Source organism: Nilaparvata lugens, chromosome 1 (genome assembly GCF_014356525.2).
Source record: "Nilaparvata lugens isolate BPH chromosome 1, ASM1435652v1, whole genome shotgun sequence".
In the NCBI taxonomy this organism is placed as follows: Eukaryota; Metazoa; Arthropoda; class Insecta; order Hemiptera; family Delphacidae; genus Nilaparvata; species Nilaparvata lugens.
In genome coordinates, this window is record NC_052504.1 from 35,676,578 (window position 1) to 35,693,521 (window position 16,944).

Below are 16,944 nucleotides of genomic sequence, written 5' to 3' on the forward strand. Positions count from 1 at the left end.
AAACCTTGAATCGAGTTGAAAACCCAGTTTTGCTAAAACTGTGAATTTGGTTATTAGGATTCAGCACAACTTGACCCTTGATATTCATCATTCGTACATTCTACTACCAATCTCAATGATCATTTTTATGCGTATTGCGTTGTGTTATACCACTTGATCCCAGCAAATCCAAATTATACTTCGCAAAGTGTGTTCATCGAAGCTTTCTTCTATTCCTTTAATATGAGAATTCTCGAACAACTTGATTTCCTCACTATATTTGCATGTGTGAATCTTAACTCCTTTCACGAGTTGACTTTCTCAAAATCTCTGAGGCTGTAGAGAAATTTTGATAACTTCCAAGTATGATCTGTTGTCGAAATTATTTTGGAGATCAAACATAACACATATTATAGCTGGATTATTCATAGCCATTTCTCTAAACAATTCTCAATTTTAAAAAATATCCAAGCCTATAGAATAAAGTAATTGTATCACATACACAGAAAAAACTTTGAAATTTTCTGCTCATCATAATTATTATTGAATTTCAAGCAGAATCATTTCAGAAGTTTCTTCTCGCTTTCTTGAGCTGGATTGAGTGTAGAATTATTGTAAGACTTGCTCAGTTTGTGTGAAGAGAGGATAACGTACTTTATTAAGCGATATTCCATGATGGAACAAAAAGTAAACCAGGGTGAAAGCTTCCTCCTTCATACTGTCACATTGTTAGCTCTCTCTCACTCCTATTCGTCGTCACTTCTTCAGCCAACACTGGCTGGCTCCCTCTCTCCACTCTCCCTGTCCAGCTTGCAACAGGTGGTTCATTAAATGGGATCCCACATGAAGTGTTGAGCTACTGTAAAAGCTGCGAATATTGTTTTAATGAACGCTTTTTCATTCAAATCAAATGCAAAGTACATAATTCAAAGTCCCTATATGTATTACGATCGCAAAGGACTCTCCAGCTCTATTATATGCATCTACAAATCATTGTTTCCATAAGTGATAGAACAATCACTGTCAAATTCATTGATCCATCTTTGAATATTTCACGACAACACAAATATCATTGCTATCAGCCAAGAGCCGAGATTAGTGTGAATAGAACTTTTTGGTATATTCAATTTATGATTCAAACTCATTTCTGGCCAGAGAGAGTTTGTTGGATATGCCTCACCGCAATAGGCTACCGCCGACTGTTTCTAATTATCAGAATCAGGATAATGCAACCTTTTCAATTGCATTCCAGGTCTCTAGGTCTCGGATGAGAAATACGTTGGAATCTTGGAATATTGATACAATAACCTTTGATCATCCTCCTTCTTCTTCTTCTTCTTCCAAATTTTTCGAAATTCAAGTGATTCTTTGACCCATGGATGAATTTCTATATGAAAGAAAAGTGCAAGAGTACAAGGAAACTGAATAAGTACAAGGTATGGCCTATGAGTAAAATCATTCGAAGTCCAATTTGTCAATCAGTTTGTAAAAAATGAGTAATCTATCGAAGCAAACTTACTCTATCGATGATATTTTTCCTATTTAGATCAATTCGAATGATTATTCTCGGATTGACTACACTCATATACTAAAATTCGAACTGCAATTATTGTGGAAATTGATGTTGGATCACTTTCGTTCGTTTGATTAAATTATCGAGATACAAATTCCAGTGTACAAACACCAAATCATCAATACCTTCTTCTACTACTACTACTATAAAGTAGTTAATAGATTTCTCAACCAATAAAAATTTGATCTTCACGGTAAATGCTGAACAACTTCAGTTGATTGCTATCAGCGGAGAAGAGCGCTAAGATTGTTGAGCACCTGGTTTGTTATAACCTTGACATGATTAGTGTGATAGAAGTTGGACTACGTACGAAAGCTTGGAGTTGATTCAACTACGAACTTAATGAAAGCTGCTATTACGTCAGTTCTGATTAAATACTATGTATGCCTTTTGAGTATTATTATAGCTATGCTCACACCCATAAATGTTCTACTCATACATGAGAGAGGGGAACTTGCCTTGCTAAGTATAAAGTATCAACTTCCTTTGATGGATTAATATGTTCGTTGGTGATTTTCCTCTGCGGGTGACTTATTAGCTTCCTCTTATTACTTGTTAGCGATCAGACCGCCCTCCAACCGACAATGGTTCGGTTCTATTCTACTAAACTGCGTTCCATAGACCGAGGTTTAAATCGACCTCACCCGTTCTATTGTGCTGGGAAACAAATCAATAAACGAACTCTATGCAACATGTCAGGGTGATTATTACCAGAGATGAAGTAAATCAGATGAAATACAGTTTTCGTTTCTCTATGTTATTACTACGTTTCCATTAGATTAATCTCTCTTCGAAGTTTTGACTTGTTAGTTACACGTGTTGTGGTTGATTCATATAGAATGTATTTATTCATAAACAATAAAACAATTTATGTGTAAACAACAATCATTTGCCCAAAAGTGTTTTCAAGATTAATTTAAAATATTTATCATTCAATACTAAAAATATTAGGTTCATTCTCGAATAATTCTTGTTGGATTAAGTATGCAATTTTGAATAATGTTTATTATATTTATATTACAAAGTAAAAAAATTATGCGATGCTGTAGCTTAATAGTTATTTACTGTTCATGATTGAAAAAATATTTTGTTTTAAATTATTGTAGCCTATTGATGTCAAAATAGAGAAGTATTTGATTTGAATTTAGCCTACAATGAGTTTCATAACCTCTATTTTCAGGTTATCTATCATATCTATGATAAATGTTTCAGGGTATTTCATATTTCCAATCGTCTACATCATATTTCTTGCAACAGGTCTCTTTTTCATTCATCAGCCTGAGGTGGTTTCACCTCAGTTTTCCTTCAGTACTGTAATTCAATCAATAGAATACAGTACTAGTACTATTGTTTTCAGTTGAAATTGAAGATTGCAGAATCTGATAGCTTCTTTCCAATCACTTAGAAGTACAATATGACGTAGAAAAGGTATAAACGTGAATAGTATAGCGTCAACTTTGAACAGTTTTATTAATAGTCTCACTAAGTTTTGCTACCTCACAAAATCGGAATAGATCAATATTACTTCAAACTGAATCATATAGATTCAGAACTCAACTGCATTACGTTTTTTTTTTTGAAAATTTTTGTCGCAAAAGATATTTCTTGACTTTTTGGGATTTGATAGACCATGCTTTTCCTTGAAAAACCACACTCAATCTAATTTCTCGTTCTATTAATGAGATTTGAGAAATTCATTTTTTTCAACAACAAAGTGAGATCAGACCCCAGATGTGTAGATGTGTTGAGTTCCTTTTTACTTCATTTCCTTATAACGAATTGCTATTGGCGAAGAAAATCTTGAAAAATAATCTCAAGTTAAGAGTGTTTTTACAGAATACCTACTGGGAAGTTTGTCGTTCATGTTTGATTCAAACACTTGGAAAACGAATTACGATCTGTGGTGAAGTCTCTCTCTCTCTCTCTTTCTCTCTTCAAATGCCGAATTAAAGTTGAATCCTCATTACAAAAGTTACAAACAGCAAAGCCAACGCCTAATCCGTTCTGCTAGCTGTAAACGTAAAACAACTTCAAAGAGACCGAATTGGAATTCGTTTCCCGAGGTAATGTCTCAGTAATACTTCACATTATTGGATGGAAGCACGCATCGTTCGCCAGCAACCAAAGTATACAACACTCACCGCTTCGGCTGGCTTCGAGTTCTCTTTCTTCAGGCAAAATGTTTCATTTGTCCACTTCTGATTACGAATGTCTTTAGAGATCCAGAAGATGGGAATGAAAATACAATATTAGGAATTTCTATTTGTATCTCTGTTGGCTATGAAGCGTATGGTTTATGAAAGCTATGAGAATTGGAAATTATAATAATCATTGCATGAGAGAATAGTGAGCTAAGGAAGAAAATGTCAAATGATTCCCAGAGAGTATATGAATATAATTCGATTAGATTTTTTCAAATTTCAACCGAAGTACATTTCTTATGAATTTCAATAGACACTGATAGACTGTCAAATAATTATATATGAGATGGAATGTCATGTCTTATCAGCTCTCTACATTGTTATTAGATAATGTAGAGAGCTAATCTGAAGAATATTTGATGAGACCGCCTAACACTTCAAAACTCATCGGTCAGCTTCAGTCTTTTTATATTCTTGTAATAGTATTGCAATTCATCAAAATGGAAATTGATGAACTGTGAAAATTGCTATAGTGAGGTCCACGTTTTAATGGCAGTACTTGATTGACAATGCTCATGCTATCCTCCTCTATCATTCGACAAAGCAGAAAAAGCTTTCTTTTTCCAACCTTGTAATGTTGTCAGTCTGCCAGAAATATATTTTTCGCCACACTTGGATGTAATGAGCTGGTTTACGTGCGTCATATGGATGCCGAAAGTGATTGGGCCGGTAAAACTTTACGGCCCTAGGGCTGTAAAATGACCTTAAATAACAGCTGATCGTGTCCGATCTCACAAAAATCATAGAGAGATAATCTCATAACGACTGTAATAATCTATATAATTATGTATCGTGAATCGCGGTATTATGTCTATAATATATTTTATAAATTACTGTTTCATAATATTTAATATTTATTATTGTGTTTTTGATATCAAACAATAGAATACGATGATATCTCCATAGCCTCAACAATATAATGTTGGCAGCATTCTCCATTGTCAGAAAGGTACGTATCGCAAGTAATTAAAAGTGAAGAATCGAATTTGAAATCAAAGTACAATAATTGTATCAATATTTAAAAGTGAGGTAGAGTAATAATTGTTTCTTTTTTATTATCGAATTTCACTTCTTAATGCAATACAATCAACAATAATAATAGGAAAATACAGCAGAGATCTAAAGTTTAAGGTAAGCCTACTGGTGAAACTCAGCCTTGACTGAAAAATTCCTAGTAATTTTTCCGTAATTCATTATTAAAACTTTTAGATAATTTTTCTTCAATATCAAACCATATAGAGAAACATTAGGCCCACTCAAGATTGAATCTTCGAATGTTTTCTCTATGATTTAACTATTTTCAGATCAATATTTTGTTGTGAAAATGCCGGCAAACCGGCTTCAAGTTTGCCGCTATACACTTTATTATAGTAGCCTACATACGTTACCTGACTTACAGGCCTCTTCAATCAAAAATATGCAATGGCCGAGAGAGTAAAGGCGTAATACATCAGAACTCAAAGCTCAGTGAATTACAAACATGATCTAGTTTCGAACCTTGGTCAGTGACATTTTTTTTGGTCGATGAATTTCAACTTTTATTAGCTATTTTTTATATTAGTTACCGTAATTTAAATTTCAATCAATTTTTTAGATATATTCTGAGTAATGAAAATTCTATTCATCCATCTATCCATGAGATATTGCACCAGGCACAAAGCGCGAGCTATAAAAATTCAAACAATTATTCAAAATATTAATAGTATGAAAATATTGTCACTATTGTAAATCATTAATTAGTAATATTAAAATTAATTGACAGTGAAAGCTGTCATAACCAAGATTCAAACTATCAAAATAGGCTGTTTGAATTTTATTTATTTTTTAATTTCTTATATATTGGGAAGTTTTTTTTTGGTGTGGCAAAAAATAGCGTTCGCACCATGGGCAAAAATGTATTTCCGGCTCTCAATCTTTTCTAGTCCTCAGCCTACGGCCTCGGACTTAAAAACCTATTTCGAGCCGGAAATATCTCATTTTCGGCCCTAGGTGCAAAATATACTATTTTACTTTCTACAGTGACTGTATAGATGTGAACAAACAATCTTTATCATGAATCTAATGGTAATCCGCCATGTTTTATTTCAATTCTAACAAAATAATTGAGTAGATATCAAGTCGCAATATTGATTTCTTTCGGATTTTTTTTAGATATCACAATATAAGGAACACAAACTTTACCTGAAATAACATTTCATAAGGTGATAACTTCGACCATACAGTACTTAGTCCGTCCTTAGTCCTTAGGAGTTGATATTGTGGTAGGTGGAAATCTTTAAGGAAGGAATATATACTACTTATCCATTTCAAATAAATAGAAACAATATAAAAATATTGTAGTACCCTTTATTTTTCAAAAACTTAAAAGAAAATGAAGGGTACTACAAGATTTTTATATTGTTTTTATTAATTTGTTGAAAAGTAGCCCATGAAAGTGAAGTTTGAACTACTTGCCAACTTGCTCTTTAAGTAAAGTAACTTGAAATTTGAAAAAATGATAAAATCAAAGTAATTAATTAAATTCAATACATAAGTTGAGCGCCACCCAGTCTTTTTGACTAGGGAATAAAGACTGGGTGGCGCCCAAATTATCCATTGAATTTAATTAATTACTTTAATTTTATCATTTTTTCAAATTTCAAGTTACTTTACTTGAAGAGCAAGTTTTTGGATAAACACAAGTGAAATTATAAAATACAAAAAAATTAGCCTAAAACTCTTACTGTGGGTCGAGAATTCAGGATTTGTTGAATAAAACAAAAATCAATCCGTTATTGCTGAACTATATTGAGACATCAATATAAACTGAATGAAATGAAATCGAAATAATGCTGAGAAGCCTCACCAATAAAATAAAATGAAATATGAGAAGAGCTTAAAAATTAAATTCAATCAAAATTGTAATCAATTGATGAATTTGAATAAATACGATAAAATCTCAAAAATTACTAAAATATTGTGAAAAAAATTAATTAAAATCTATTAAAAGAAATATTCAAAACTAAAATTCAAAAACTTTAAATAATTTGGAATCGAAATAATTAATTAAAAAACTTTTCCTCTGGAATGTATGATTATTATTTAAACCCCACTTTTGAAAAAGGACACTGGAAATAAGTTGCTATAGTTTTGGCTAGTGGAGTCACAAATCAAAATTGAAGCTCTAGTATAATGTGAATGTGTTGAAAATAAAATTGTGGATATGACTTACTAGCTCGATCACATCACTCTCTTATAAATAATGATATCTGATACTGCTGCTGTCTGCTAATCCCAGAGAATACCTCAACACACGACAAGACACCTTTCAATCACCGATTCTTCAAGACTCAGCTTGGGACGTTCTCCATCCTCCATTTTATAGCCTAATGTGTCGACCTGTCGATCATATTCCTGGGGTTCCTCTTCATAAGGAATCTGTGACTACCACCACTACTTGCCAATATTTATCTTTCCAGTATTGTACAATATTGGGAACTCTACTTTCAAACTTTATTTATTACTCGCAGTTTACTTCCAGAGGAATGAGCAATCAAGAATTTGTACTTGAATAGGAAATGAAGCCCATCAATATAAAAGTTATCTTCCCTGCCTCTCAGCTATTCAACTGATTTATGAACATGACATACAATAATTGGATTTTTTCTCTACTCTCTCTCATATTCAATTAACATTTTTATAAGATCAATAATATGAATAAATACAAAACAAACAATACAAAAATAAGAATAAATACATCGAATCAAATTCAAATAAATATACTTTCACATGAGGTTACATTATAGAAAAATGATTTTTGTTTTTAGGAAACTTAGAGAATATTCGAACAAGAACGAAATCCTAACAATTTATTACGCATTTGTTCAATCAATTATTGAAGGAGGGATCCTAGCTTATGGAGGAGGATTCAGATCTATTTTGAATCCTCTATTCATTACACAAAAACTGATTCTAAAGGCTGGACTTGGAAGGCGTTGGGACTACTCGACTGAGGCGATTTTCGCGGAGATGGAGGTGCTTGATGTCAGGCAATTATACATTAGAACTTTGGCAACATACATATTCAAAAACTATTATGACATATTTAATACCATCACTCATAATTATACAACAAGGAGAGTAATTCATAACAATATCCAAATGCCAAGGGTGAATAAAACCATCTTCACTACTAATTCATACTACATAGCCCATGTTCTGTTAAAAAACTTACCTATAGCTGTAACAGACTTCATTAACTATAAAATATCTGCATTCAAAATAGCAATTAAAAGGTGGATTCGGGGTATCGGTAGAGGCGAGAGTTGTGAAAGATTGATTACTTCAGAGTTTAGATTCTAGGACTGGATTCAAATGAGCTAAAAAACTAATAAAATCATAAGTCTTTACACATTCTATCACCGGTCACTATTACAAATTTTAATCATTATTGATTACTGATTCTCTCTTCTTGAGGTGTGTGTGTGTGTGTGTGTGTGTGTGTGTGTGTGTGTGTTGGCGTTTTCACGCCTTTGTGGGTGATCTGTTTCTTCGTCTGTTTGTTGGGTTTGGTGGGGGAGAACGTCACTTATGGGGGGCGGGAAGGGGTTTCCTGGGTTTCTAGGGGGTGGCATAGGGATAGGGGGGAGAAATTTAGTTTCATTCTCAGGGGGAGGGGGGTTTAGTGTCACTATTATTGAAATGTCAACAAGCATAACCGATCTGTGCAAGTACTGCGAAATATTTATATATGCCTATTCCTACCTTAGACTCATTCTCGCACACAGGCAGTAATGCCTCTGCGAGAGTAAATATTTCTTAATATTATATTTGTATATCGCTGTCATTTCTGTGGTGCTAACATTGTCTTATTTTTATTGTAAAGTGTATTATTATTTTATAGGCTACCACTGTGATTGCTTGTAAGACTTGTGAAATAAATAACTTTTTGAATTGAATTAAGACATTGTAGCCTAAATTAATCATCGTTTTTTTACATAATTATCTGTAGTGCACTACAAGAATAAAAAACAGCCTACCCAATACTCATGAGTAATGATAATAATGTGGTATTAAAATACAATTTTTAGTGATCATTATTTACATTACCTATGATATTTGATCATTTATTTAATTACAGAAGCTTTTGGAATTACAATTGAAATTTATGTGAGTGACCTCTGAAAATTTTAGTTTAGTCACATGGTCGACGAAATCCTCAATTATTACCACAGACATGACTTTATAAAATCCCTGGTTGGAAGAACCATGCATGAAAAGTGCTGTTCATCATTTTACGAAACATATACCGCATGCCATTAAAACTACCTATTCACAATAATGCATTCATGCATCACGTTCTAACAATGGGCCTGTCCTTTCTGATCCTCATCCATGTTCAATTTTTTCAGAGGATGCAGCGTGCCCACCATTACTGTGTACGCTTCATCTTCAACCTCAGACGTGATGACCATGTGACTGAATAATTTGACAGACTTAATCTCATGAGACTGCATGATTGTAGGGCGCTCCATGCTGTTATTTTTCTGCATAAGACATTAAAAATTGAAACACCTAAGTATATTGCAGAGGATTTTCAATATTTGAGTGATATCGGTCGGGGTGGTACACGGCTTGGTTCCCATCTGCTGGCTGTCCCAACTCACAGGACAGTCATGTTCAACAAGTCCTTTCTTGTGACAGCTTGTGGATTGTGGTATTCATTGCCGGCTGAATTGAAGCGCATTGAGGGTCATCGTCGGTTCGGCGCAGCTGTCTTCCGGCGGATCAGGGGCGGTGGGGGCGGCTGGTCTTAGCGGGGGGTGCATCATTGCGTGTGTGTGTGTGTGTGAGAGAGATCATTCTTTTCATGCTTTCATAATCTTCATAGTTTTGATACATTCATTTATTCAGTCTCAAAATTAATTTCTTTAGAGTAATTTTAAGAGAATCAAGTTCAACTTTAAAAGTGAACTCCAAAGACCGATATAAAAAATACTCTTTCTATCTCTCAAAATTAATTTCATGCTAGAAGTATTTATTAATTTCCTTATTTTCTCATCTTCCTTATAAGGTTTGTAGCCATATTGCTCTTTTTCTCCTTCGATCCGTCGTGAATGTTGTATTTATTTCCCAACAGATCTCTATTATTTTACATTTTGAGAATTTAAACTTTTAAGTTTATTCTACTTATTATTATTATAATCATCTTTTTTTACTTTTTTCATTTAAAATATAGTTTTTTTTTACTGGGTATTGCTTGTTAAATTATAATTTAGTATTGTATTGGAGGGTTAAGGGTAAGAGAGGGCTGACTGCGCCCTAACTTCGTTCTCCCGGTATAAAATAAAGGCAGTCATTCTATTTTATTCTATTCTATTCTTGTTCATACTACCTGGAAACACTAAATAGGTCTACTGAGAAATATTATAGGTATTCTAAATTGAGGAGAAAGCTTGGAAATTAATGACCACCCTGGAACTGAATGTTGGAGAGGTCATTCACCCACGGTAGGGTAGCATATTTGGTGCAAGTTTTTTTTCGTCTATTCCACTATCCATTACGAAATGCAAGTAATAATCCGTTTTGAACTATTTTTAACGACACTACAGTCGATTTTTTGAATATTACTAGTTATTAAAACTAGTAAACATGTGTACTAGTTTTGATATCAAGTATTAGTCTATATCTAGTACTATCTAGTACTAGTTTTAATGACTAATATTCAAAAATTGAAGTGTAGTGTCGTTAAAAACGGAAGAAATATACTTGTAGTTTTCAAAATCACCAATTCATCATTATAAATTTAATCGCTGAAGTAACCATAATAGTCTAATTTATTGTTCTCGCTGTTAAACAATGTTTTTTAGATTACAGATCAATCATGGAATAGAAACTGAGACTACTTTCTTGGTTTTTTCCAAGTTATTATTTTAATAAACCACCTTATTCGGGAGTCCGTCATTAAATATTATTGGAAAGATTTGAATAGCAATGTGATGATTCTATCTAGAAAATTCTCCGTTATAGCATTTTTCTTTTACATCATTATTTAGTAATGTATACAATTATTTTTCAATAGAGTTAACTCAATAATTGGCTTCATTGTCAAGCTAGGTAAATTATTATTCAGCCTCTATTATTGAAGCATCCGATTATTTGAAGAATGATAGATTGTTTGTTTGCTTCACCAACAAATCTACGCAGTCACGCATGAAGTCCACACCAGCACGATGACTAATATTCCAATACAATCAATCTCAACCCTTTCGCTGAGCGTTAGTTGAATTGAGAGAGAAGTTAACAACAGTTCATTTTGCGGCGGGCAGTGAGCACACAGCACAGCACAGCACACACAAAAGAGTCGGTGAGAGTGGAAGCAATTTAAGAGCGGTGGCCATGGGTCGTCGGAGTGGCTAGCCTAGCCGGCCGTTTGTGATTACTGTCATTACGCGCACGGCGAGGGCGATTGAGCTGGAAGCCAATTAAAGAGGGTGTAAATAATTCGGGCTTATGAAAATGAAGCGGTGACTGCGAGGAGGTACAGTAAGCCAGAGCAGAGCAGAGCACAGCAGTGCGCGGTGCAATTCCCCCCGACGGTAATCCCAGAGACCGCGCCCGGGTTATTAATATGCTGTCGGACTTCCTGCTTCTGTCCAGAGCTTTTATCCGCACAGGAAGCCGAGAGTTTATATATCACGGCAGCCGGCTTCCTCTACGCCGCACATAATCTCCGCGCGGACCTTTAAAAAAACATATTTTATTTAGGAAGTCGACGGAGCCGGCATGGTGACCACGAGGCCGGCAAAGCCGTTGTGGTCTCCCTGAATATTTTAGGCCGGCCTGTCACGTCCATCCCCCGGGAAGCGATCCTCCGGGCTCCGCGCGCGACCCATCTCTCTTAGATTATCGTCGCTCAACCTTATCTGCTCTGCTCTCTCGACTGCAACTTTTGCACGCTAAAATATGGTACGCTAGTTACAAACGTAGGTGGCAGCTTCAAGTCCTAAACTTACAGACTTGGGAAACATATCAATTTTTAGAGCAGTTGAAGTGAGAGGCTTCCTCTCATCTAGGGAAATTGTATCTAGGAGATAACTCCTTGTATAACGAAGAAATTCATTATTTAAATTTCAACTAGCCTTATAAATGAACAGAATAATGTTTAATTTGAATTAATGATTCAAGCATTTTCCAACTGACTTATTGCTAACATAGTGCTGGGTAGGGCCAGAAGGACAGCACAATGCTTCATATCAATTCAGCAGCAATTTTCAAAGGCAGACAAAAATCTTACGTATACAATATAATTATTATAATGATTGATATAATAAATATTAATTATAGTATATCATAATTATTCGAATACGAATATGATCGGAGAATATTTTCTCCATTCATATATCGTCAATTTCAGGTCAATAGCGATTGATAAAAATATTATTGTAATTGACTGTATTCGTCAAGTTGAAATTAAAGAGGCCAATTTCTTCGTATAATGACTGCCTCTGATCCCCCTGCACATCCCCAAGTACAGTGAAATTAACTTTGAAAACTATGATTTAGAATCTAATGAGAATTACTCAAATATATTCATCTGATTGTGCAATAGATAATGGAGACAATAATATTGAATGATTGAGACTATTTTTGATAAGCTATGATTGAGAGCTTCTGATTCTAGAGATAATTATCTACGCTGAAATGTTCATCCTATACCTGAGCAGGAGTAAGCAAATATCCTCCAAAAGTCTTCGGCATAAATATAACCCGGAGTAAGCCCAAATATAATTCGCATATAAAGTTGGAGTGTAATCAACGCCCAAGAGGCCGTTGAGGGATGGGGGGGGAGAGCACCTTGCTGCCTGATATTACGGCTTAGCATAATCCACCAGAATAGAGAGATAACCGAGTTTGAATCTGTGCCTGGCGCACTTATGTCGCCATAAATTAGATGAGATTCAATTTATATAGTGGATATAAATTTCGATTAAGGTGACTATTAAACTATACGAATAATATCCAAATCCTCAACACCTTCATTCATACCTTGCTTATATTATAATTTTATATTCAACTCTCTTGAGCGGAAGTCTCCATTAACTCGGCCTAAATTCAATTTCCCTCTTCTAAATTTTGCTATATATTCCCAAATCTCAACTTTCATCTCCAGCATGAGGGAAAAAGAAATTTTATTGGGAGAAGTTAGAATGATTCGATAATTCTTGAGAGTTTGCTCTTTTACTTTGGAAACGTATCTTATTTCTCTTTTTAGAAAATCGACTTGAAAAAATGTTTTATGACCTTTCTACCATGTTTGAGTTCAAAGTTCCCGTACGCCTTTCACAATTAGAATAGAGAGAAGTCCTGTTTGAATATTTCATGACAATTGACAAAAAAATTATGATTCCTTTCCCCTTCAACTCATGAGACACGTGATTTAAGAATAGTTATTTCAATTAGGTTAATAAGTGTCCAACTAAATCATAACGAGTGTCAATTATTATATTTTATCAACTGAATTAGATTGATCCAACACCATATATTGTGACAATCAAATATTTGAAGGATTTCAATTGTTTTGCACATTGTATAGTGAACAAATCGTATGAATAATTGGGAAAGGGTCAACAGGCTCAACCGAGAAATGTCACTCTCCCAAATGTTGATATAAATATTTCCATTAGGTTATGTTCTATCACTCAATTCACTAGAAATTCACAATCCTCCCTAGCCTTAGATTTGGTAACAGTTGGGTGGTAATGAATAATTGAATAAGAAAAAAGAGAAACTGCCTTGAATCTAATCCAATAAAAACAAGTCACTCATTATGTTTTTGAATGGAACAGCTTTCTTGAAAAAGACAAGAATGAAACTATCATGTCTCACAATACTTGCCAAGTGAAATAGCCTACCTTGAAAATCTTGAGGAAAGATCTTCACACAGTGAAGGTGTTCGTTCGAATCGAATCAATATGAGTTACTAAGTTGAGACCTCCTCAGGCTTTCTCCACATTCCCTACGGACTACTATCCCTCTGTCGTTAGTCATAGAGTGGTGCCATCAAGTCTCTGGCTCTAGGACAATAAAAATTTCCGCGTTTCTCAATCGTTTCAATGGTATCTCCGGTCTTCTTGAAAAGAAATCTAGGTCAGTCGAAGAATAAAATATCCAAAATTCCTACTCTGAAAGGGCCACTGTGGTTGGCACTTGCATGAATGCCAATCTGGTGAGTTTCTCCAAAAATTGATGATGATTAAATCCCAAATAAAGTTCAAAACATACATTGATAAGTCTCCATAAAAACCGTCATACCAATCTTGAATCAATGATTTAATATTGATTGTCATAATGGAAACAGTTTCTCGTGGAATTCTCAATAATTGAAACCAGTACCCTATTATCATTGAGAACACTATTGATGCAATCTAGTCCATATAACATATAACCGCTGTGCTTAGTTGAAAGTTTTCTGTATTTTTAGCTTCAAAATTTTGTGAAATAGCTTCATTTATTCAATGTGCGGTGATATTAGGTGCAATATTCGACTATAATTCGCTGTGCTAGTGGAAAGTTGTGTATATATTTTTTGGCTTCAAAATTTTCTGAATTAACTTAAATTATTCAAATTGCGGTGATATTAAGTGAAATATTTGACTATAATTTGGTATTTTAATCATTCTTAATTCAAAATTTCTAGCTCATATATATTTTTGGACACAACTTTGAACTTCAACTTTCCTCACTATGAACATAACCTATTTTTTCGGACATTTTATTATTTATCAAAATTTGGGAACAGAATAGTTTTGGGCTATGCCTGTTGTTCTATCCCGATCATATTCATATGATTTGTAATTATATCAACAAATAAATGAATGAATGAATGTTTTGATCATTCTAAATTCAAAATTTTTAGCTCATATATTTTTGGACAGAAATTGAACTTTAACCTCCCACAGTAAGAACATAACCTATTCTCATGGACATGTTATTATTTATGTTATTAAAATCTTGGAACAGTATAGCTTTGGGCTATGCCTGTTGTTATTTCCTGATCATATTCATATGATTCGTGATAATTGTATCAATAAATAAATAAATAAAACACACAATGACTTAAAATCATCATCATTCCATGTGATAATTTATTTTCAATGGAAGCATTCAAGTTAGAGTTAAACTTATGACAATCAATTTCTTGTCAACTTATACACAGGATACTTTATGAGCTAACTCCTTGAATCACAATAACTGTATTATTTTGGAATGTTATGTCAATTGCATCGCTTGAGCTACTGTATTTGGGCAACACTCAATCAACATATTGTCTTGTACACTGCTACTCTGTGCTTATTATAGATTTGAATATTCTTCCTTCTTGATAAAATCAAAATAAGGGAAGCTGGGAAGAGCGTATATTATAATATTATGTGATAGAATATTTCTCTTCAAATCAATCGCTGCCCCGGAACTATATAAGGCTCACCCACGTATGTAGCTGTGCTCCATAGTCTCCTCTAATACCTGTATTTGAGGTGGCTATGATAATACTCATTCCTTTCCACGAACATGGAGTCCATTCAACGAAATATTCCAGGTAATTTAATCCATTAGAGTGTAGAGTTCAGTATTTTTGGCACTATATTCGCTTGTTTGTAACCTAGGCGTCAACTCGGCAAATTCTGTAGCAATCAATCCGGATTCTTTCTATTTGATTTAAATTTCACAAACAATGGAAATTGCATCTTACCTTCTTCTCCATTTCCTAGAGGGATAGTTTCGCCAGCCTCGCGACGCCAGACTATGTTCGGACTGGGTGTTCCGGAAGCGGCGCACCGCAGGGTGACGTTACTGTTCTCGCGAACCACCATGTCTGTGCTGGTCGGGTAGTCCAGTATGTCTGGCGGAACTGCAAACAAACCGTGCTAATCATCAATCTCATCATAAACAGTCTTCGAATAGCACTCAAAAGTTGCACTGTACAAACCACAACAAAGAGTTGACATGCGAAAGCGTATAATATGGATTCGCACTTATGAGTATCAGTGCCGTCACTGCTACAGATCTAAATAGAGACTTTTCCAACTCAGTCTGGCAGTCTGGCTGAGTTGATATGAAAAGTGCAATTGGGAAGAATATTTTCATCGAACTGGACACAGATACTGAAACTAATAAGTGCGAATCCAGCTTAATAGAATATAGGTATGATTCGTGATTCATTCAAAATTCATAAGAACTTATGAAATAATAGGATTAGGCTATATCAAATACACAGAGTGTCCCAAAATTAAAGTGCCAAACTTCGGGAATAGGATCTATGGGTCAAAATAAAGAGAAAATGAGGAATAATATTTTTTCCTGGAACGCTTCGTTTTGAAAAATATTCAACTTTGTCCAATTCGTAAATTCAAAATGCCGGCCATTTTAAACTTTCAATCCAAAATTGCGAGAGAACGGTGATAGATAGAAAACTTTACCAGGAACAAATTTTTATAGAAAATTTAATTCACAATAATTCAACACCAAAAAAATGAGAATCGGATTAAGCATAACAGAGATACAATGAAATGTACGTTACAAGGCAGCAAAACATGAGTACATCACAGTAAGCTATTTATGCACAGTGATCTTATTTATGTTTCCAAGTTTGCAAACATCTTGATCATTTATCATGAAGCATTTCCTCTTGGTATGATGCTGATACTTTTGGTAAGCCTTAAAATTGAAAAATTTTGCCATTGAGATGAATTTTATTCTTTGTGGTGGTGAGACTTTGGTTACTGTTATGAAATAGTCATATACCGGGTGCTGTAACAATTCATTGTTCCAATAGTGAGTGATGAGAATTATGCGAATTAGCCTGAGAAGTTTGCCTGTTGTGAAAATGGATTTTGCTGTTTTGCTTTTCTGCGTTGTGTTGTGTTGACTCTGTAAGTGTGTGCGTGGAAGCTATGATCCTAAGAATAACAACAATTTTCCTGGAGTATCAGCTTAGTTCATGACCCTTGCTTTTCTGCGTTGTGTAGTGTCGACTCTGTAAGTGTGAGTGTAGAAGTTGTGGTACTGAGAAGATCAACAATTTTCCTGGAGGAGCAGTCTGGTTCACGACCTTATAAGGCAAGGAATTTATAGCTGTCAAGGAAAAATAGCTGTCACTTGGTGGGAGAATGTATCTTGAATTGTAGTTGTAACGTTCCTTTCTATTGGTGG

At 34.4% G+C, this 16,944-nt stretch overlaps 1 protein-coding gene across 3 annotated transcripts in view; it reads right to left on the minus strand.

Moving 5' to 3' along the window:
- Window positions 1–16,944, minus strand: part of LOC111053151 (lachesin) — a 269,391-nt gene that overhangs the window by 37,926 nt on the left and 214,521 nt on the right. For all 3 annotated transcript variants that reach the window (XM_039420283.1, XM_039420286.1, XM_039420276.1), the window contains one exon: window positions 15,485–15,643. In XM_039420283.1, the coding sequence (XP_039276217.1) occupies window positions 15,485–15,643 (159 nt within the window). The remainder of the gene's footprint in view (window positions 1–15,484; window positions 15,644–16,944) is intronic.